The 24460-nt window shown below is 42.3% G+C and overlaps 1 protein-coding gene across 1 annotated transcript in view; it reads right to left on the bottom strand.

Annotated features, from left to right (window-relative positions):
* The window catches only part of LOC126458959 (phospholipase B1, membrane-associated-like), a 279558-nt gene that overhangs the window by 119081 nt on the left and 136017 nt on the right, over window positions 1-24460 (bottom strand). Inside the window, exons 5-6 of the mRNA XM_050095828.1 lie at window positions 13861-14020; window positions 6481-6632 (exon numbers count right to left, since the gene is read on the bottom strand). Coding sequence (XP_049951785.1) covers window positions 6481-6632; window positions 13861-14020 — 312 coding nt within the window. The remainder of the gene's footprint in view (window positions 1-6480; window positions 6633-13860; window positions 14021-24460) is intronic.

Below are 24460 nucleotides of genomic sequence, written 5' to 3'. Positions count from 1 at the left end.
GTGAATAGTGAACCATTTTCCGAGTAAACAATGCGAAGGGAAATCCTTTCTATGAACAACTGGAGTCGCCTACACTGTAAAAGGCTGTTGTTAACAACAGCACATACACTAATGAGCCAACGCATTACAACCATCTAGTTAATCGCCTGTTTGTCCGAAATGCATCAATGATTCTGCGAATCAGGGATCCGACAGTTTGTGGAGGTATGTGGCATTAGATGTCTTCTCACAAGTCATCTATTCCGCGTAAACACCAGGCCGCTGATACGCGTACGAGCTGATGGCGCCCAATAGTGATCCAGATGGGTTCCATAGGATTTATATAAGGCGAATTTGGTCACCGAGACATCAACGTGAGTTCAGTATAATGCTCCTCAAAACCCTGTATCACAATTCTGGCTCCGACACACGGTGAAGGATCACATCACCGTCGGGGAAGACATCAAGCATGAAGGAATGCAGGTGGTCCGCAGCTGTCAGCGTGTCTTCGATTATTACCACAGGTCCCACGCAAGAGCAGGAGACTTCTCTCATGACATAATACTGCTCCCGCCAGCCCGCGTATGTGGCTCGCTGCACGTTTCGAACTACCGTTCACCTCGATGACGGCGTTTATGGGAACGACTAGAGACCTAGTGTAGCAAAAATGTGACTCACCCGAAGGGCTGACTCGTTTCCACTGATCGACGGTCGCATCCTGAGGCTGACTCGTTTCCACTGATCGACGGTCGAATCCTGATGGTCCCGTGGCCACTGGAATCCTATTTGACGATGTCCGTTCGGCCAACATGTGAAGACGTAGGAGTGGTTTGCTGCGGAACTCCATGTTCAACCATGTGCTGTGACCTGTGTGCTCCTAAACATTTGTGCGTGCACCAGCATTCTGCTCTCTCTGCAAAGATGCCACAGACCACCATCTATCCTATTTTACAGAGCAGTCAAACCTCCGAATTCTATGTTCTCTGAAGGGTCGTTGACGTTCGTTTAGCGCCTAGTGGTAGTTTCACTGTCCTTCGTCCTCTTTCCGTAGATGCTCACGACCGTAGCAAGTGAACATTCGATCAGATTCATCGTTTTCGAGATACCCGTTCACAGTCTCTCCGTAACAATAATCTTCCCTTTGTCCAAGTCGCCTATCTCAACGGATTTCCTTATTTGCAGCCTAGATGTTCGCTAGGGTGATCTCCCATCCGTGTCTGCTCCGCTTACTTACTTGGAAAAGGTGGACATATATAAGTGGACAGGACATTTCTTTGCGTATAGTCTCAGGATGAGTGGAAATTTCATGTTACGAGAGGAAAGCAGTCGCATGTGACATCTGTGGAATAGTCGACTTACGGCAGTGACAGTTGTATCTTTGAACTTGTGTGTCTTTGGCTCATTTGTAGAGCGATGAGTAGTCCAGTGTTGGACATGAAGTAAGGTGGCAGAACTGTTAATGTAATACATATTGGACAAGGATTTTCCTGAACGGAATTGTTAGCAATTATTAATCTGGTGGAAGGATTTACAGGCTCAGCATTTATGGAACAGAGAGAATGAATTTCCATTAGGGGTATGTTTTTAAGGTAATAATTTTTGCTGCTGTGTACTGATAATGTTAGCAATTCTTGAAACAGAACAGTCCACCTTCCCACCTCAGCTTAGTTCATTTCAGCTCAATTCAATCTGCATACTCGTAAAAACGTTGCCTTATGAGGCTTTCGTAAAGAAAGTACAGTGCTTGGTTTTCTGTGAGTTTTATGTTCTTGTGAGATAAGAGTTTAAAATACACCATTGTCATTGTAATGAATGAATTAGCGTTTTCATTTCAAGATTTTTTAGCATGAGAAAATCTTCCCGATTTTTCTCCATGTACTTTAGTTTTACTTTACCATATATTAGCTAGCGCAATTTCTTCATGCTGTCCTGTTGCTACTGATTACGCTGTAATTTTTCGCGTCAGTTTCTTTTTCATTTTTTTGTTTGTTCTTTCGTCTCTCTTCTCACGTTTCCATTTCGCAAATGCTAAGCATTTTCTTTGTAATTCAAGTTTATAATGGGCCAGTGAACAGTGTGTGTTTCATTATTTTGCTACGTAATTTCAGTGTTTCAGTTTTTTTTTTGGACAACACACAGTTCGATTTTGGTTATGGTTTTTGAGTAAGAGTTTTATTTAATTTTCTGCACCGTGAACGGCAGTTAGCTCTGTCTTTATGCAAAAATGTGCACTGAGACATGCTGTTCGCAGTAGTAATTACAGTTCAAACTTTTTATAACAGAGGACAGTACATTCAGTTTTGAGTAAAAAGCAGGCAAACATTTTAATGCTCATGAACGAACGAACGATCGAGTAGAGCAAATAACTTTCAACTTTTGCTACCTCGTCACGTGCCCGCAACGTCGACAGGCGGCATATAACGTCGCGGTTGGCTTCGATCAAAATTTTTTGGCTTAGCAGCGTACATTTCCACGTCTTTCGAATGATATAATGCATGGAAAGCACTGACTACCCGATGAGTTATTTGCCCTCCAGTCTGTGGAAAGAATAGTTGCGACTGGAGATGATTCTGTGATGTTATGCGGGTTTTTCTTGTACCAAGAAAAGGGCCCACTCAATCAGTTAACCGTGAACATGAAGCAGGTAGTTTATTTTAAAATGGTTGGTGACTTTATTACAGATTTTAAAGCCGCTGAGGTGACAAAAGTTAAGGGATACCATCTACTATCGTGCGGGACCTCCGTTTGTCCGTCATAGTGTGGCAACTCGACATGCCATGGAATCTACAAGTCGTTGGAAGTCTCCTGCATCATTGAAAGTTCCGTGCAGAAATATCGAGCCACGCTACCTCTTAAGCTGCCCATAACTGCGAAAGTGTTTCCGGTGCAGGATTTAGTGTACGAACTGATCTGTCGATTATGTCCAATAAATGTTCGATGGGATTCAGGTCGAGCGATCTGGGTAGCTAAATCATTCCTTCAAATCGATCAGAATCCTCATCAAACGAAATGCAAACAGGAAGTCCATGAGTGGCTGCAAACGCTCTGCAAGTAGCCGAACATACCAATTTGCAGTCAACGATCCGTTCAGTGTGACCAGAGGACCTAGTGCATGTCATGTAAAAACAGCCTTCACCATTTTCGAGCCACCACCAGCTTGCACAGTGCCTTGTTGGCAACTTGGATCCATGGCTTCGTTGGGTCTTCATTATCTCCAAGTCCACCATCAACTCTTACCAACTGAAACGGGGTGTTATCTGACCAGATAACGGTTTTCTAGTCGTATAGGGTCCAACCGATATGATTCGAGTCCAGGAGAGGCATTGCAGGCGATGCCGTGCTGTTAGAAAAGGCTCTCGCTTAGGTCGTCTACTGCCATAGCCCATTAACGCAAAATTTCGCAGCACTGTCCTAACGGATGCGTTCGTCGTACATCCCACATTGTTTTTGCCGTTATTTCAGGCAGTGTTGCCTGTCTGTTAGCACTGCCACCTCTATTCATACGCTGCTGCTCTCGGTCGTTAAGTGAAACCGTCGGCCACTGCATTATCCAAGGTGATGGGTAATGCCAGAAATTCGGTATTCTCTGCATAGTCTTGACACTGTGGATCTCAATAATGATTTCCGGAATGTAATGTCCCATATGTCTAGCTCCAGCTGCCATTCTGCGTTCAAAGTCTGTTAATTTCCGTCGTACGGTTGTAATCAAGTCGGAAACCTTTTCTAATTGACAGTTCCATTAATGCCCTGCCGTTTTAGGTCTTTTGTACCATTATCTGTACATATCTATCTCAGGACTTTTGTCACCTAGTTGTGGACACTACAATGTTTTGAGAAAAAACAGAAGTATTCACAGAGCTGCAAGTTGACGTTTACTCACGCACCCTATCACACCCTGACTGGTGCGCTAAATTAATCTTAAACGCCTACAAAGGGTCTGGAACAACTAGGAATAGATGGTGAGACGTATCAGTCAACGTTGCGATGTGGCGGATCTACAGAATATAATCATCACTGAGTTGCTTCATCAACATCTACTACGACTCTACAACTAAGTTCCTGGCACAGTGTTCTTAGAAACCACCTTCCGACTATTTCTCTACCATTCCACTCTCTAACAGAATATATGAAAAATGAAAACTGAAATCTTTTTACGCACGAGCTCTGGTTTCTCTCATTTTATTACGATCGTCATTTCTCCAGATGTAGGTGGCGACAGTAAAATGTTTTTGTATTCAGAGAGAAAGTTGGCGACTGAAATTTCGTGAAAAAATTCTTTATTTTAAAGATTGCTAAAGCGACTCCTAGATCACATACGTTACCCCCTATTTCATGATAATATAAAACGAGCTGCCCGTCTTTGTCAATGCTGTCTGCATACCATACCATACCATACAGCACAGCAACACTACAGAAAAGGACGGACAAGCCTCTCTTTAATACACTTGGTACATCTCCTAAGCTTTCTGCCAATAAAACAGTCTTTGGTTCGACTTATCTACAACATGTGAGCGTTCTAATTTAAGTTGCTCGTAATTGTACTTCCTACGCGTTTAGTTGAATTGGCAGCGTTTACTTTTGTGTGATTTATCATGTAATCGAAATATGACGTATTTCTTTTAGTACGCATGTGGATAACCCCACGCTTTTCCTTATCCAGAGATAACTGAAACTTCAGCTGCATGTGACATACAGGGCGACGATTATTGAACTGTATGGAAAAAAACGAAAATTAGTTACAAATTACGGCGTGTACACACTTTATTCAACCTGTAAAAGTCCCTTCAGATATTCGGATTTAGGTTGTAACATATTCTATATGCCTGCCATCATTGGCGATGGTGCGGCGCAGACGATAGCGAAATTCTGCATGACTCGCTGAAGGGTCGGAAAATCGATGCTGTCGATGAACTCCTGAATGGCTGTTTCCAGCTCAGCAATGGTTATGGGCTTATTGGCGTACACCTTGTCTATAATATAACCCAACAAAAAGGAGACGCATATGTTCAGGGCCGTAGAATATGGCGGCCGATCGAGGCCCATTCAAGTGGCCTCTGGGTACCCCAGAGCCAGAATACGGCCCCCAAAGTGTCCTCCAGGACATCAAACATTCACCTCCTTCGATGGGGTCGAGCTCCGTCTTGCATCAACCACATATTGCCGAAATCATATGCCAAAACCTTCACGTACCGCTTGGTAGTATCTGTGCCCTCAAGGAATATCTTGTGTGTGTGTGTGTGTGTGTGTGTGTGTGTGTGTGTGTGTGAATGTGTGTTAACTTTATCTGTTTGTGCTGTTTTTACTTGTACTTGTACACAAAGATAAAATGCAAACAAAATTCAAATTTGGCGCCGAACTCTTTGGTGAACAAATGAACACTGACTGGGCCGGGACACACAACAAACAACAATCACACTGTGTTTTGGTGAGGTGAAAAGTGTTTAACTACGTTATTTGTGGAAAATGCTTTTTATAGTTACGTGTGCACCACAACACCGCAGCATGATGCGAAGAATGGAAGTGCTTGCCACACGAAAACTTAAGCAAAAACGAATATAGGCTTGAAAACATCGCGACATACTAAATTACATTTTAGAAGATAGGTTAACTCCCAGTAAAAGACTTTCTCATCAACATCGTTTCGTTGCAGATGACAAGCTACCTGTAGTACTTAACACACAAGTGATCCAGAAAATTCATACACGCCAAATGTAAAGGCATTTACAAAGAGAAACGATCTGTTGTTTAAACTAAAAATGCACATAAATTTATAATCATTTAACAAAAATGTTCACATTGCAGAATAAATAAAAACGAAAACCCACTGATGATGGCACGGTGGTACCGAAACATGTTTGGGTACTGAGAAAAGACGGTGTTTTGCATAACTGATGGACCTCACATTCAACAGTTACTATTATCATTATTATTATTATGTGCTGATTACATACTGGATGTATTTCAATGTTGTCTTACTGATCTTTACAGATCAAATGAGTGCATTTGTAATAAATGAAAATCTGAGAAATCATTTCCAATTGACTGTTTGGGTTGGCGACAGAGCTCATGAATTTTCTATGGATATAAGGTAACAATAATGTGAGTGTACGATCTGGCCGTGGACTGGTAACAGTAGCCAGCCTGAGTGTGGTTTTTAGGCGTTTTTTCGCGCTAGGTTAGGCAAATGCAGGGCTTGTCTCCAAATTCCGCCTCACGGAGTACAACACACAGACAGTTCAAATACGACCACACACAGAACAAAGTTTAAACGATTGACAGATACAATGGCGCCAACGACTTCACTGCCTTAGCTTAAATTGACGAATGTGACTTCGGGAAGGTCATCCGGCCACGAAGGTAATCGACAAAATAAAATTTGCTAAATCCTGACAAAACGAACTCCACACTAGACGGAGTCAATGGTAGAGACAAGGAAGGAGAACTGAAGAATATTGTGACCGAACGCTATGATGGAAGTGTGGAATCGCCCCCGTCACTGACCAGTTCCTCCTCGGCGCGTTGGTAGGCCTGCGCCAGCTGCGATATGGCGCCTATCTTGTCGCGGGCGCGTCCGAAGTGCGCACACTGGCAGAAGAACAGGTGCATCATGCGGCACATGAACGTGCGCTTCACCCGCACACTAACTGACGCATCTGAAACAAGAAAGGAATTTTACTTTGATGAATGGCGAAACACCAGAGACTCCAACAAATGGGACACCATATTTTGCTACAAATAGAGATTTGCTTAGCAGGTTCCATAGCGGGGATATGATTCGATTCATCCGGATCGTTGCTCCAAGCACCGATGCTTGACTTATCTTCTAAGGTAACTATGAGGGTCAGCATTACCTCCCATGTTCCTACATTCCTCCGGAACCCAAATTTATCTTCTATGGCGTCGGTTTCTACCAGTTATTCAATTCTTCTATACATAATTTGTTTCAGGTTTACTGTAAATTTACTATAATCACCGCACATCTCGAGCAACGAAGAAGTTACTTTCCCGCCAATAATTTAGGAATTAAGATCTCAGTAATTGTCAACACTGATACAAATTACATCATACGTGTCCATAGGACGGACATCGAATGGATTTGGTGTCCAGGACATCATCTGGAATTCGTATTCTTGCTTCTCCAATCCCTGGATCGTATTCTTGTCTTGTGATATGAACTATTTCTTTGTAAATTCCTTCGATTGTTGATAAATTGTCGATTATGAATAGAAGCAAGTTGTGAGAAATAATATTCATTTATATTAAAAATGAAGAAATTCCTCCAGCTGTATTTAAGGTGTCGATTTTATATTGGCAACTAGTTTCAACGTTGTAACAACGTCATCTTCAAGCCCATATACGTATTGACGTCAACTGCGTGCGGCTGATACTAGAAGTCAGTGGCCCATACTAGAAGTCAACTGCGAAGCTGAATGAACAAATAATCACGATAAAAAAAATTTCGAGCTATTCGAAAATATTATTTTTACACAATGATCCCTTTATTATTTTAACACTTAAATTCCTTTAATGGGTACTAAAACGTGTCGTACACTTTTATCCTATCTTTAGATTTTTTAGGTTATCCTTGATTGTCGATATTTCTATAACCTCAAATAAGTGACAAGTTCTCTGCGGATGAAGAGCCATGACATACCGCTACCACGGCAACGGACGCCGTGGCCAGGGCAAAGATAACACCATACGAACACACCAGCTGCTACCATGACGACGGTGTCCTCGCTACGCAGACTAGAGGGCTCCTGATGTTGTTGTTGTTGTTGCGGTCTTCAGTCCTGAGACTGGTTTGATGCAGCTCTCCATGCTACTCTATACTGCACAAGCTTCTTCATCTCCCAGTACCTACTGCAACCTACATCCTTCTGAATCTGCTTAGTGTATTCATCTCTTGGTCTCCCTCTACGATTTTTACTCTCCACGCTGCCCTCTAATGCTAAATTTGTGATCCCTTAATGCCTCAGAACATGTCCTACCAACCGATCCCCTCTGCTAGTCAAGTTGTGCCACAAACTCCTCTTCTCCCCAATCCTATTCAATACCTCGTTATTAGTTATGTGATCTACCCATCTAATCTTCAGCATTCTTCTGTAGCACCACATTTCGAAAGCTTCTATTCTCTTCTTGTCTAAACTATTTATCGTCCACGTTTCACTTCCAAACATGGCTACACTCCATACAAATACTTTCAGAAACAACTTCCTGGCATTTAAATCTATTCTCGATGTTAACAAATTTTTCGTCTGCAGAAACGCTTTCCTTCCCATTGACAGTCTACATTTTATATCCTCTCTACTTCGACCATCATCAGTTATTTTGCTCCCCAAATAGCAAAACTTCTTTACTACTTTAAGTGTCTCATTTTGTAATCTAATTCCCTCAGCATCACCCGACTTAATTCGACTACATTACATTATCCTCGTTTTGCTTTTGTTGATGTTCATCTTATACCCTCTTTTCAAGACACTGTCCATTCCGTTCAACTGCTCTTCCAAGTCCTTTGCTGTCTCTGACAGAATTACAATGTCATCGGCGAACCTCAAAGTTTTTACTTCTTCTCCATGGATTTTAATACCTACTCCGAACTTTTCGTTTGTTTCCTTTATTGCTTGCTCAATATACATATTGAATAACATCGGGGATAGGCTACAACCCCGTCTTACTCCCTTCCCAACAACTGCTTCCCTTTCATTCCCTCGACTCTTATAACTGCCATCTGCTTTCTGTAAAAATTGTAAATAGCCTTTCGCTCCCTGTATTTTACCCCTACCACCTTCAGAATTTGAAAGAGAGTATTCCAGTCAACACTGTCAAAAGCTTTCTCTAAGTCTTCAAATGCTAGAAACGTAGGTTTGTCTTTCCTTAATCCTTCTTCTAAGATAAGTCGTAAGGTCAGTATTGCCTCACGTGTTCCAACATTTATACGGAATCCAAATTGATCTTCCCCGAGGTTGGCTTCTATCAGTTTTTCCATTCGTCTGTAAAGAATTCGCGTTAGTAGTTTGCAGCTGTGACTTATTAAACTGATAGTTCGGTAATTTTCACATCTGTCAACACCTGCTTTCTTTGGGAATGGAATTATTATATTCTTCTTGAAGTCTGAGGGAATTTCGCCTGTCTCATACATCTTGCTCACCAGATGGTAGAGTTTTGTCAGGACCGGCTGTCCCAAGGCTGTCAGTAGTTCTAATGGAATTTTGTCTATTCCGGGCCTTGTTTCGACTTAGGTCCTTCAGTGCTCTGTCAAACTCTTCACGCAGTATCGTATCTCCCATTTCATCTTCATCTACATCCTCTTCCATTTCCATAATATTGTCCTCAAGTACACCGTCCTTGTATAGACCCTCTATATACTCCTTCCACCTTTCTGCTTTCCCTTCTTTGCTTAGAACTGGGTTTTCATCCAAGCTCTTGATATTCATGCAAGTGGTTCTCCTTTCTCCAAAGGTATCTTTAATTTTCCTGTAGGCAGTATCTATCTTATCCCTAGTGAGATAAGCCTCTACATCCTTACATTTGTTCTCTAGCCATGCCTGCTTAGCCATTTTGCACCTCCTGTGGATATCATTTTTGAGACGTTTGTATTCCTTTTTGCCTGCATCATTTACTGCATTTTTATATTTTATCCTTTCATCAACTAAATTCAATATTTCTTCTGTTACCCAAGGATTTCTACTAGCCCTCGTCTTTTTACCTACTTGATCCTCCGCTGCCTTCACTACTTCATTCCTCAAAGCTACCCATTCTTCTTCTACTGTATTTCTTTCCCCCATTCCTGTCAATTGTTCCCTTATGCTCTCCCTGAAACTCTGTACAACCTCTGGTTTAGCCAGTTTATCCAGGTCCCATCTCCTTAAATTCCCACCTTTTTGCAGATTCTTCAGTTTTAATCTACAGTTCCTAACCAATAGAATGTGGTCAGAGTCCACATCTGCCCCCTGGAAATGTCTTACCATTTAAAACCTGGTTCCTAAATCTCTGTCTTACCATTATATAATCTATCTGATACCTTTTAGTATCTCTAGGGTTCTTCCATGTATACAACCTTCTTTCATGATTCTTGAACCAAGTTCAAGTTATGATTAAGTTATTCTCTCCACAAAATTCTACCAGGCGGCTTCCTCTTTCATTTCTCTCCCCCAATCCATATCAACCTACTATGTTTCCTTCTCTCCCTTTTCCTACTCTCGAATTCCAGTCACCCATGACTATTAAATTTTCATCTCCCTTCACTACATGAATAATTTCTTTTATCTCATCATACATTTCATCAATTTCTTCATCATCTGCAGAGCTAGTTGGCATATAAACTTGTACTACTGTCGTGGGCGTGGGCTTCGAGTCTATCTTAGCCACAACAATGCGTTCACTATGCTGTTTGTAGTAGCTTAGCCGTACTCCTATTTTTTTTATTCATTATTAAACCTACTCCTGCATTACCCCTATTTGATTTTGTATTTATAACCTTGTATTCACCTGACCAAAAGTCTTGTTCCTCCTGCCACCGAACTTCGCTAATTCCCACTATATCTGACTTTAACCTATCCATTTCCCTTTTTAGATTTTCTAACCTACCTGCCCGATTAAGGGATCTGACATTCCACGCTCCGATCCGTAGAACTCCAGTTTTATTTCTCCTGATAACGACGTCCTCTTGAGTAGTCCCCGCCCGGAGATCCGAATGGGGGACTATTTTACCTCCGGAATATTGTATCCAAGAGGACGCCATCCATCATCATTTAATCATACAGTAAAACTGCATGCCCTCGGGAAAAATTACGGCTGTAGTTTCCCCTTGCTTTCATCCGTTCGCAGTACCAGAACGGCAAGGCCATTTTAGTTAGTGTTAGAAGGCCAGATCAGTCAATCATCCAGACTGTTGCCCCTGCAACTACTGAAAAGTCTGCTGCCCCTCTTCAGGAACCACACGTTTGTCGAGCCTCTCAACGGATACCCCTCCGCTGTGGTTGCACCTATGGTTCGGCATCTGTATCGTTAAGGCACGCAAGCCTCCCCACCAACGACAAGGTCCATGTTTCATGTGGGGGTCCTGATATACGCTTTATAATCCATTCAGCGGCGTCCTCACCACAAGGAGTAGAGGGCCTTGTAGTCTTTCCATATTAACCGTTTTAGTAAATTGACTCAAATGTTTTCTACTTAAATGTACGAATAGATATATCATAATACAAGACGACACGAGTTTTTGTGTGTCACAAATTGATTTACTTTATATTATGTCACATAATGTAATATATTTTTACGAATTTACGAGGTAACTACGGAACATTTGTTATTATTATATAATTAACACTATAATTGTAACTCTTTTTAAATGGAATGGTTCCTTTCTCTATCACTTAAATTTGTGTTAGACCAAGGTGACTACTAATTACATATAATAAACTGTATTAAATGCCGTTGATCGCCGCTGGGGGTGTTACCGTCTATTCACGTGATCTCAGCACGCTATTTAAGCCCATACGAAGGGTTAGTCTCGCATAGTTTCCTGCCGTTATTTAGACAGGAGTGACACCACCATCAGTGGACCAATGGGTAACATATTTTAAATATACGTAATTTTAGCTGTTGTATAATGGAGTCTTTCTGACGGATATCTATGATTTCACAGTGTAAACGCCCAGAAGATGACCCCTACGTCGGGTTGAAACCGGTTGGCGTTATAATAATAATGCGATTAAGGCTGTTTTTGAATAATTGAGAATGGCAGATACTGGAATCCGTCGACATTATATTGCGGTTAAATAACAATATTCTTCTGTCCTCTTTTGACCTAGCTGACTATCTCATCCTGTCGTTAGCATCAGTGCACATTGATCTGCTTCAGTATTTTCATTTCTTCTCACCCGTGCTACACACTGCCGCCTGACCGAAATACATAATTTCTCGGTCGTATCCATAGCCGAAGTAGCTAAGGAATAGTTGCTAGCTTGTGTTCGACGCGAAGGTACTCTATTTGATTGCTGGAGGTGGAAGAAAATTTCACTGCCAGTATTTGTACGGAAAGGGGAGGGGAGGTTACGGTCAAGTCCTCGTTTACATTCCCTCTCCTCAATGCGTATCTCATGGAACACATTGAGACACTGTTATTGGAAGCCTGACGGACGATAGGGACGTATGCCCGGCGGACCGTTGGCGTTCTGCGAGAGTAGGCCATGTGCGTGCACTGCGTTTCACCGTCTCTCTTCTATTTCTGTCAGACAACACAAACATGAGATCACAATATACACACCTGAGTTACAATCAATATACACACCTGAGTTACAATCACCTACAATCAACACGTGTGCTAAAGACACAACTCTCGTGCACCGCGTGGAAAGCGGCCATTATGCGCGGAGGAAGAAAGCCGATTAGGAGCCTCTGACTTTCTCAGGCAACAACCAGTGACCCCCCCCCCCTCCCTTCCTCCGTCCGGATTCCTTATAGAGTCATCCAAATACCCTTATGTAAAATCCAGTTCAATGTTTATGTAACTCAAGGCGCGCGAATTACCCCGAATACGTTCAACCAGTATTTGAGAATGAGAGTACTTAGTGACTTAAAACAAACTTACACATAATTTCAAACGTTTCGGAAACTCTTTCTCGATGACACCACCCCACAAGATAACGAAAGGAAGAAGGTTTATCGCTTACTACGCTTTCGCTGTTCTTGCAGTAAAACGTAAGCATCAATCATTATGTTTTATTCCGTTTTTATTTCTGACTCTGTTTATAACTCATTTTGCATGCAGTATCTACATATACCACTGGATTTACATGCAAAATTATATCATTCTACGATACATAGATCAGCAGATGTGAAGTCATAAGCATTGAGCTGCGTGAAAAACCTTTAACTTTATTACTTCTTTCTTACTTATTCTATTCGCAACACATTTCGCAGAAGGTATCAGCATATACCACTGGATGTACATGGAAAATTGTATTACTGTACGACACGTATGTCAGGAGAGTGAAAACGAAACTGCAGGTCGACACTTGCTAGAGATACAAATGAAACAGGACTACAAATATGTGTGAAATATGTATGAAAAATATGTGACATGTGTGCACTTGGGAAAAGCCATGGGTAAAAAGCTTCTCCTAAACCCCTGAAACGATTTCACCCAAACTTGGTGCACATATTCCTTACTAGCTCGAAATAAGTACTGTGGGTTAAGAGCCAGCAACACACTTGAGTGGAGGTCATACCGTGAAAAGAGGAGTGGGGAGGAGGAGATGGGCAAACAGAGAGGGGAAATGAGTGCAGATAGGGGGGAGAAGCAGATGGACAGAGAGATAAGGTGGTGGACATGAGAGAAAGGGAAAGGGAGGAGATGTACAAAGGAAAGAGTGGAAGATAGACAGAGGAAGGAAAGATGAGATGGACAGAGCAAGAGGAAATAGATAGAGAAAGAGAAGAGGAGGAGATGTGAAAGGGAGTAAGTGGAGATGGACATGGGAGAGGAAGAGATGGACGGAGAAAGGAGTAGATGGACAGCGAGAGTGGAGGGAGGAGGAGGAGGAGGACAGAGTGAGTGGGGGAGAATACTAAGAGTGGAGAGCAGGATATAGAGGGGTTAGGAAGAGAGAGAGGGAGGAGGTGGACTTAAAGAGGGCAGATGGACCGATGGGAAAGATGGACTGAGGGGGCAAGAGCAGGTGGAAAGAGGGAGAGGCAGGTTGACATGGCCAGGGACTGGAGGGTTGGTGGTAGAGTAGATGGCTTAATGGAAGACTGAAATGAATACTTAGCGAAACGATACACGATACCTACCTAGTAAATAAATGAATAAATAACAACATACTTTAAGTGCGCCCTATACAGGTAGTGTGAGACAGCAATGAGGTAATTTCTTACCTAGGGCTGGAATGAGGTTGACAAAAGCCCTAGGCATGTGCTGGTGCAAGTAGTCGAGCGCGTCCCTCAGGCGGCGGATGTGGTGGGGTGCGGCCGCGCGCGCCGGGTTGTAGCACTGCGCAGAGCACAGGTCGTTGGCGCCGAAGAACACCGTCACCACCTGCGGCAATAGCGACACCAACAGCTCACACAGGGCTCCAGGGGATCCTTCAAATATATTTATTCTCAATACTTGTGATTTTCTGCACTCTTTCCCCCATTTTGTGATCACGTGGGTACTCTGCGTACTAAGTGCATCATAAAATTACAATAAACAATTACTCCATATTGAACAATTTGGAAAGGAAATTAAAGTTAAGGGGGGACAAAAACTTGTCGATGATATTGTTTCTAAGAGACGATAGAAGACCTAAAGATCGAAACTGTCTTGGCAGATTAGAGTACTTGCCCGCAAAAGGCAAAGGTCCCGAGTTCGAGTCCCGGTCCAGCACACAGTTACAATCTGTCAGGTAAGTTTCATATCAGCGCACATTCTGCTGCAGAGTAAAAATTTCATTCTGACCTAAGGATCGACTGTATCTACATCTATACTCTGCAAACAATTTGTGATGGTGAACCACAGCATACCACTGTCACTTACCACCTTTCCTGTTCCAGTCATGTGTAATCCTAGGGAAGAACGATTGCCGGTATGCCTATTTATGAGCTCGCATCTCTCTAATTTAACTTTCACCCTATTTCTGCGGGACAGACGTAGCACGAAGCAATACGCTGAGGCTACAAAAGTCATGGTATACCTTCAGCTATCGTTATGAACGGTGTAGCGCAGCAGCTCACGTTTCATGGATTCAACAAGTCGTTCAAGTCTCCTGCAGAAATATCTAGCCATGCTGTCTCTACAGCAGTCCATAATTTCTAAAGTGTTCCCAGAGCAGGATTATGGGCACAAACTGACCTCTCGATTGTGTCCCACAAATTATCGATGGCACTCATGTCGGGCGATCTGGGTGGCCAGGTCATTTGCTCCAACTCTCCAGAATGTTCCTCAAAACAATCGAGAACGCAATGCCTGGTGACAAGACATCATTGTTTAGAAACACGTAATCCACGAATTGCTGCAAATGGTCTCCATTAAGTCGAATATACAATTTACAGTCAATGATAGGTTCTGTTGGGTCACGGGACCAAGTCCGTTCCATTTAAACACAGCCCACAGCGTTTTGGTGCCCCACCAGTTTGCACAGTGCCTTGTTGTCAACGAATGTGTAATAAAAATGGGGGTTTCTACTTAAAAATGGGGCTATTTCCATTGGGTCTGGGGACAGATTACTGAGCAACATTGCATAAGTATTTACGTCATTTCCAGGTTAATAACTATAGTTATTACATGTAATATGTTTTTAGATTGGTTAGTAACTCCAAGCATATGTCGCAAGAGCAACATTAATGCTTATTTTCCCCTGGGCAGCAGGTCGCCTGTTCAAGTGCTGATGCATGGATGCAAAACTCTTAATCTGTACTAACAGGTGTAGTCCATTTAGACGTGCAGTTACTACGGTCCAGGAAACATCAGGTTGTAAAGTTAGTAATGTCTTTGTGGGAAGACTGTTCAACATAAAAAAGATGGGTGTACATGTTAAGGTACCGCACATTAAAAAATCTGGATTTATACCCGTTACATCCTTTATATAGGCTATTTCAAAGTCCTTCAATCAAATATCTAGGAGGATCTAGGAGTAAAATATCATGTTACAGGGAACAACTTTTGTTAGAGACATAATGTTTGCTGACCCTCCCCAGTGATTATAGGCCTCGTTTTGTATTGATTACGTCCTTCATAGCCTGCAGGGCATGCATAAGCACTCTGTGACATGTGTATGCGATGTGTGTTGTTTATAATACAGTGGTGCTCTGCATGAAGTGTGATAGGCTGAGCCAGTTAATGTTCCTGATTTGCTTGTAATATATCCATATCCGCTAAGAGAATTTAATTGTTACGGTTTTATTCTTGAAAGTCACTCATCAATTAGTAGGACAGATAGTATGCAGCTCGCCTGGTTAGTAGCTCCAGCTAGTTTGGTGAAATCTTGTCAGCCCAGGATGGTCGCATACTACAGGACATCTTATACATAGAGTGTTTCAAAGTCTTTGCATCACCCGTAAGCAGGTGATAGATCACATCAGGGGGAACAACTTTGCTGGAGAGAAAATGTACGCTGACACTTCCAGGGGATACTAGACGTCGTTTTATTGAATTCGCCGACCCTGGGAGGAGAAGATTTCATCGAAATAGCAGGGTCTACTAAGCTGGTGTGCTGTATCTGCATGCTAACTACCACAGTAAACTGGTAGTGATTTTCAACAAGAAAAACTAGAGAATGAATATCTGTAAGCGGAGAAAGGTATTTTAGAAGCTCAGCTTCCACACTTTCATGCGAAGCAGATGACTGAATCATAGGCAATACATAATGCATATGAATGCCGTAGGGTACCTACACCCTACCACCTCTCAGAGGCATAAGCAGTTCTAAAAGACTCCTAGTGTCTGCGGGAAGCAACAGCGAACATTTTGTGTAACAGTAATTGTTGCTTGTTACGTGATCTATCTACACTCCTGGAAATTGAAATAAGAACACCGTGAATTCATTGTCCCAGGAAGGGGAAACTTTATTGACACATTCCTGGGGTCAGATACATCACATGATCACACTGACAGAACCACAGGCACATAGACACAGGCAACAGAGCATGCACAATGTCAGCACTAGTACAGTGTATATCCACCTTTCGCAGCAATGCAGGCTGCTATTCTCCCATGGAGACGATCGTAGAGATGCTGGATGTAGTCCTGTGGAACGGCTTGCCATGCCATTTCCACCTGGCGCCTCAGTTGGACCAGCGTTCGTGCTGGACGTGCAGACCGCGTGAGACGACGCTTCATCCAGTCCCAAACACGCTCAATGGGGGGACAGATCCGGAGATCTTGCTGGCCAGGGTAGTTGACTTACACCTTCTAGAGCACGTTGGGTGGCACGGGATACATGCGGACGTGCATTGTCCTGTTGGAACAGCAAGTTCCCTTGCCGGTCTAGGAATGGTAGAACGATGGGTTCGATGACGGTTTGGATGTACCGTGCACTATTCAGTGTCCCCTCGACGATCACCAGTGGTGTACGGCCAGTGTAGGAGATCGCTCCCCACACCATGATGCCGGGTGTTGGCCCTGTGTGCCTCGGTCGTATGCAGTCCTGATTGTGGCGCTCACCTGCACGGCGCCAAACACGCATACGACCATCATTGGCACCAAGGCAGAAGCGACTCTCATCGCTGAAGACGACACGTCTCCATTCGTCCCTCCATTCACGCCTGTCGCGACACCACTGGAGGCGGGCTGCACGATGTTGGGGCGTGAGCGGAAGACGGCCTAACGGTGTGCGGGACCGTAGCCCAGCTTCATGGAGACGGTTGCGAATGGTCCTCGCCGATACCCCAGGAGCAACAGTGTCCCTAATTTGCTGGGAAGCGGCGGTGCGGTCCCCTACGGCACTGCGTAGGATCTTACGGTCTTGGCGTGCATCCGTGCGTCGCTGCGGTCTGGTCCCAGGTCGACGGGCACGTGCACCTTCCGTCGACCACTGGCGACAACATCGATGTACTGTGGAGACCTCACGCCCCACGTGTTGAGCAATTCGGCGGTACGTCCACCCGGCCTCCCGCATGCCCACTATACGCCCTCACTCAAAGTCCGTCAACTGCACATACGGTTCACGTCCACGCTGTCGCGGCATGCTACCAGTGTTAAAGACTGCGATGGAGCTCCGTATGCCACGGCAAACTGGCTGACACTGACGGTGGCGGTGCACAAATGCTGCGCAGCTAGCGCCATTCGACGGCCAACACCGCGGTTCCTGGTGTGTCCGCTGTGCCGTGCGTGTGATCATTGCTTGTACAGCCCTCTCGCAGTGTCCGGAGCAAGTATGGTGGGTCTGACACACCGGTGTCAATGTGTTCTTTTTTCCATTTCCAGGAGTGTACCTTGGATGTTTGACGCAAAGGTTTTTTGAAACACTCAGTAAATTGCTTAGCTAATACAACCTTTATAGCCCCTTTAACCTTAAACTAACGCACACAGTTTTAAAAGGTTTTTCTATGCCCCTCTATCTCTGCTGTGCTCTGCCAATTGCAACCAGGGACGTTTTTCGATTCTTTATGCAAGCGGTCGCTTAGTCTGCTTTTCTCAGGACTATCCCAGCACTGATTTTCTGCTTATTTCGTCGGTTTTTTTGAGTGATATGTCCCGCAGGTTTCTGTTTTTGAGCCTTTAGCCTTTCCCCTTCCCAAAACATCCCAATCTGTTATTACTCTTACGTATTCATTTCTTTTCAGATATACATCATATTTACATGTCTTTGCATCAAACGTCTAGAGGTAACAGATCACGTCTTGGGAAACAACTTCGTGCCGCAGCTAGTCGTCTGTTTATTATTGGTCATGGCACTGGGAGGTGGTAGTACGTAGACTATATGTGGCGTGTGCAACGTGTTTGGCTATAGTACAATTATCTGCGCCGCGTGAAAGATCGAGCGAGGATGGAACAGTAGTTAGCTGACTAGACTTACATTCTTGAGGGTGACGTTTCGAATTCGCATGCGGACATCCTTTTTTAGATTTTTCTCGATTTCCGTAGATCCCTCTAACAAATGTCAGGATCGTTCTTTCGAAAAGGTCATGGCCGATTTCATTCCCCATTCCTTCGTAATCCGCGATTATGTTCCATCTGTAACGGCAGCGCTGTCGACGGGACGCTAAGCTGTAATCTTCCTTCCCTTTAGCTTCCGCGAGAAAGGTGATAGGCCGGTCAAAATTGAGGTGGCTGACTCGTTTCTAAAGTGTCTTTCTCCGCTTGGAGACCACACCGCTGAATGGAAGCGTCAGTGAACACATTGTCTGTAACAGAAGTTGTTCACCATGACGTCTTGTATCGACCGTAGACCTTTGATGCAAAGACTTTGCAATACCCTGCTTTTATCGACCTGACCGCTGATTACGTCACTGTTAACCATCGTGCACTGTCACAGAATATCTACGGGACAACAAAAGATCATGGTCTTACTAAACTTGAGTTCAATCCAGAACTGGAGATTCTATATGGACTTCCAGGACCGGAGTAGTCGATTGAAGTGTCGAAGAAATAGCTCAACACAAGCAAGTGTATTTCATCATTGTTACTCAATATTGAAACACGTATGTAACGCAGCAGCGATGGCGAGGCATTGTAGCATCTGTGACCAGAGAGTATGCGCTTGACCGCGCGAGTGTTGCGAGCGGTTCTCAGTCGTTGTGAGAGTCGAGTAGTCTGTCGTTGCGAGTCTGTCAGTTCAGTCGTTGCGAGTCTATAGCTCTGTCTAGTTGAGAGCAGTACTCAGTCTGTAGTCGTCATGCAGAGCGGTCGGTCAGTAGTAGCAGCCCAGTGCGGTTGTGTGATGTAGGCGGTCGGCAACAATGGTCAAGATGAGGAATAAGGTATACTGTTAATTAATATAATCATTAGATAATGAAAAATTTTATTTATTGTAATTATTCTCCAACAAGTCTCCCAATAATAATTTTTTATTTCAAAAGCATTTTTTCAAAAGTTTAATTTTTTATTGAACTCAAGATTTCGTTGCACTTCCCATTTCATTCCACTTCTTTTGAAGAAAAATTCCACTAAAATCACAAAAAAAGAGAATATTATTATTTGCAATGCAGTTCCTCCAAGCGGTGCGCAACAACAAGAGCAGATATGTGACATCCATTTATTCTGAGGTAAGACTTTAATTCTGATTGTTTTTACACAGGGCCAAAGACCGATATTTCGGTTTAATTAAATTTTCTTATCACTGAATGGACTTTAATTTTTCATCAGGAATTTATATTTGAGTCAGATTGCGAATTTCACATTTCTGTTGCCATTGTCAGTACATTTCATTGTGGGCAGGTTACGCATAGAGCCATGTCCATCAGCATTTCTAATTAGTATCGTCCTTTTTTCTTTAAAAATTTTGTGGGGAGGTTACACTTGGCTCCCATTTCTATTAAGTATAGCTTTATTTTCTTTTAAAATTGCGGTGGGGAGGTTACACTTGGCGACACCCAGTCCAGGATCGTATTTCGTTGAGAGTCTTTTGAGCGACAGTCAGATATCTGCTCTTGTTTGCTTAGATATAATTAGGATTTAGCGCAACGCTTTTAATAATATTGTGACTTTCTCTCTACAGGTCAACGGCAATTTGTTGCTTTGTTGTATTTGTGTGTTGCTTTTGCATTGTGTTGATTTGTTTTGTGAAAAATTTTGACTATTGTAAAAATGCCGCGAAAGACTGTGAATAGTGTATCGCAAGGTATTACGAACGAAACTACCGATTTAAACAATTTTACCGATAGGACATGTGACACGCAGTGTAATCATGACATTCCTGCGTTCACTAACAATCAATGCATTACAACCACTAATGATGACTTTTACCTTGATAATGAACAAACGAACTCAATTGTCTCGTCTGTTAACTTGACGACAATTGATGACGCGGGACGCTCTATTGTAATGAGCGCTGTCGAGCTTAACACACCCGATTCAGAAAATCCAAGTAATGTACAGACAAATTTGTCTAATGAAAATGAACAGGATACACAAAGTACGACGGATTTATTTAATTCCGAAATAATGTCTGACCGTGTACATCCGACTGACAAACCTTTTTCTAAATTACAGAATGACCAAATGGTCAAGCAAAACGTGACAATTGTCGGTACGCAATTAAACAGCACAGATATTAGAGTAGTTAATGGCTTGGGTCAAATTTTGGTAATGTTACGTCTAATGAATGAAAAACTGGATAACAATCTCGAACGAAGCAAACTGATTAATGAAAGGGATAAACAATCGAATGAAGAACAAGACAACATTGATAAAAAAATCAAACAACTTAGTGAACGAAATGAACGGATTAGTGAACAGATTAAAGCCATTGCCACGCAAAATTGTGATAATACAAGTCAATTACGTGAGGATACTAAGACTTGTGCTAATAACAGTAATGAAAAAGTTGGCACTGTTGCACAAGAATTAAGTAGCACACGTGTAAGCACAACAGAATTACATAAAGACGAAGTTAAAGCAGTCACTGAACAATGTTCAGCAAACGCAACAGTGATACACGAAATTAATGCAGTCACTGAAGAATGCCCTAAAAACGCAGTACAGATTCGCGACAAAATTAATTTAGAGTCAGTGGAAGTTTCACACACTCCGAACACGGAAGATGACGAGAAATTTGCAAGACACAACAACCAGATTGACGAAAGTATTAAAGTAACAGAATTAACAATTATTTCAGTCACCAATACGTCACAGAACCCGCCACGTTGCGAGCATTTGTCAGAGTCACACAGCGTGTATAATGTGAGCAATTTACAGCAACTACGCGACTTAAAATCCGAAAAGCCACGCGAATTAAAATCTGAAAAGCTACACAACTTAAAGTACGAAATGACACAGACGAGCGGATTCACACACAAGCCTGAGCATGTTATCAAATTCAGTGACGAGAGCGTTGATAATAAGCAATTTGTATTTGTGAGAAAATGTAAGGAATTTAATAATGGCAGAACACAGGTACACGCTTTGCACTGTATACGACAATTTATCTTTGTACATTCACCGCTATTACCTGTAATGCAGAAGCTAGCTTTGAACCAGATGCGACAATTTGCTATGGTATTTTCATCAGCATTACCTATTATGCAGAAACTGGAATTAACATGGATACAACTATTTACTTTTGGAATTTTACCGCTATTGCTTGCAACGCAAAAGCTAAAATTTATTTGCAGTGCGTAATAGACCTCAGGGGATTCATTACGCTTTAATGAATATGTGCCGTAGCGAGCATAGGGCCCCGAGCTGTAGTAGTGCTATTTCATCTTTAGTTTTCTGCACTGCTGCCTTCTCTTCTACTATCCTTTATATCTATCCAAACTGCTCTTTAACTATTGCTCTTTGTAGTATTAAGAAACATGTAATGAATATCCGATGTGACAAACTTTTACCGAATGTGACAATTTTCAGTAGGCACTCCCGTAATGACAACTACCGCCGTAATTTTGATAACAGATAAAAAATCGTAATCATCAGTATGTGTAAAATTAACAGCAAACGCATTTTTTTGGTAACAATAGATGTTTTTCACCACAATAGCATGAAAGTCAACCGCTTAGCATACGTAACCAACAATGCAGTCTACAAGGTCAACCAAACTTTAATGTTTCGCCGCGTGCACGTATAGTCCCAGCCCCAACAAATAGTAACGCATGGCAGCAAAGAAATAACTACGTACAGACAACACACTATTTCAACTCGCATCGCTATGCGCCGTATAGAAATTACTATCATGACAGACGTAAAAATGATGAGCACAATTTTCAGCGTACATTTAATAACAGTCGATCTTTTCAGCAGCAAGAACATTAGCAACAACACATTATCATGAATGATCCAGACAATAGGTGTCATCCATAGCGTAACACGTCAGTATGAAATAACAGAACAGTTCATACAGTGGATATGCCACAACATTCTCCCGTAAATAATAACACGTACGATAGAATTTAACCAGATACAGCACAGATTGCATACTACAGTAACGCAAACATTACTTTTGACAAGCAGAATTTTGCTCACGAGAATGTTATTTGAAACATGCTTTATTGAATGCTCTACTTTTATCGCACCCAGATCTCACCAGAAATTTTTCCATTGCCACTGACAGCTCTAACACCGCTTTAGGTGTACATATTTTTCAGGAAATTGAAGAAGATGGTTCTACAGTAATTAAAAACATCGCATTTGCAAGTCGCATTTTGTCACCTGCTGAACGAAATTATTCCGTCACAGAACTTGAAACATTATGTGTTGTATGGGCTTTCACGAGATTTAGGCACTTTCTTTACGGCAGACATACCACCGTCTACACAGACCATAGAGCGATACAATTTTTACTTTCAGCTAAATTCACTCACGACAGGTTAAGCAGATGGAAACTATATTTACAGGAATTTAATTTTACAATAGTTCACATTCCCGGTACGCAAAATGTTATAGCAGACGCACTATCGCGTTCTCTCAGTAACAATCAGCAAGACGTAGCAACCAACTTCTGCAAAGCAAATTTCAGTGTCATGTACATTCAGCAGGTTGCATTTGAAAATTTTATTTCATCGTCATTACAGGACATAGCACAAGAACAAAATAAGGACAATGTGTGGAAAGAAATTAAACACCTTTGGCAAGATAGGAAAAATGTTACGATTAGGAACCACTACACTGTACGCAATGACATTCTGTTTCGCCGCTCTCATCCTGACAGCAACATTTGGTTATTATGCATTCCTGACGAACTGGTTAACAAACTAATTTGGTACACTCATTTAAGTTACGCACATTACGGAGCACGAAAATGTTTTCTTATACTGAGACAGAACTGTTATTTTACCAACATGGAAAAACGTATACGACGAGTTTTAGCGTCTTGTAAAATTTGCCAGAAAGCTAAATCAGACACCACTTCACATATTCCTCCTTTATATCCCATTATACCTGTGAAATTAAGACACATGGCCGCAGTAGATATTTTTGGTCCGATTCCGAGAACTAACAGAGGTTTTTGCTACATTTTTGTCGCTGTTGAGCTCACTTCAAAATTTGTTACTTTCACTCCGTTACGCAAAGCTACTGCTAAAACTGTTTCGAAAGCATTTGTAAAACATTTTCTATTTCATGTAGGGCATGTGATGAAAGTAATTTCCGACAATGGATCACAATTTCGTAGTAGTGTATGGACACGCATGTTACGAGCTAGAAACATTTCTCCGATCTATATATCCAAGTACCACGCTTCTTCGAACCCTTGTGAAAGATTAATGAAGGAAATTGGTAAGCTGTGCAGAATATTCTGCCACAAAAGACATATTGATTGGGATACACACATACTCTCATTCCAAGATGTAATTAATTCCATTCCAAATGAATCCACTATGCTATCTCCGACTGTTATACTGAAAAACGTTGAACCACCGAACAAAATTAAAGAATTAATAGAATTCCCCAAAAATCGTCGCCTACGACACCACGAAATAATTGACATTGCGCTGAACAACATCAAACGTGCCGCAGAGCGCCGGAGAAGACAGCAAAAACAGGTTTGTACACGCCGCGACTTTCACGTTGGACAGAAGATATTAGTACGTACACACTATTTATCCAGCAAATTAAAAGGTAAGTGCAGTAAATTTGAACTTCTATACGCAGGTCCGTATCGGATTCGCAGCATCCCTCACCCCAATGTTGTACACGTCGAAGCTTTGAGAGCCAGAAAATCGAAAGGCAATCACCATATATCAAACATTAAACCGTTTATTGAGTGAAACCACTGTATGATTCAACACACTATGATGCCATTTACTAATGCAATTAATTCACCTGACTAATTATTGATGATTATCGTATTTTTTTTTCTTGGCAAGTGCCCGGCAAGGTAAGGTTAGCAGGTCGCTCTTCTTG

The sequence above is a fragment of the Schistocerca serialis genome, chromosome 1, assembly GCF_023864345.2.
Source record: "Schistocerca serialis cubense isolate TAMUIC-IGC-003099 chromosome 1, iqSchSeri2.2, whole genome shotgun sequence".
Classification (NCBI taxonomy): domain Eukaryota; kingdom Metazoa; phylum Arthropoda; class Insecta; order Orthoptera; family Acrididae; genus Schistocerca; species Schistocerca serialis.
The sequence above is the reverse complement of the archived record's forward strand: the minus strand, read 5'-3'. Positions and strand labels throughout refer to the sequence as shown.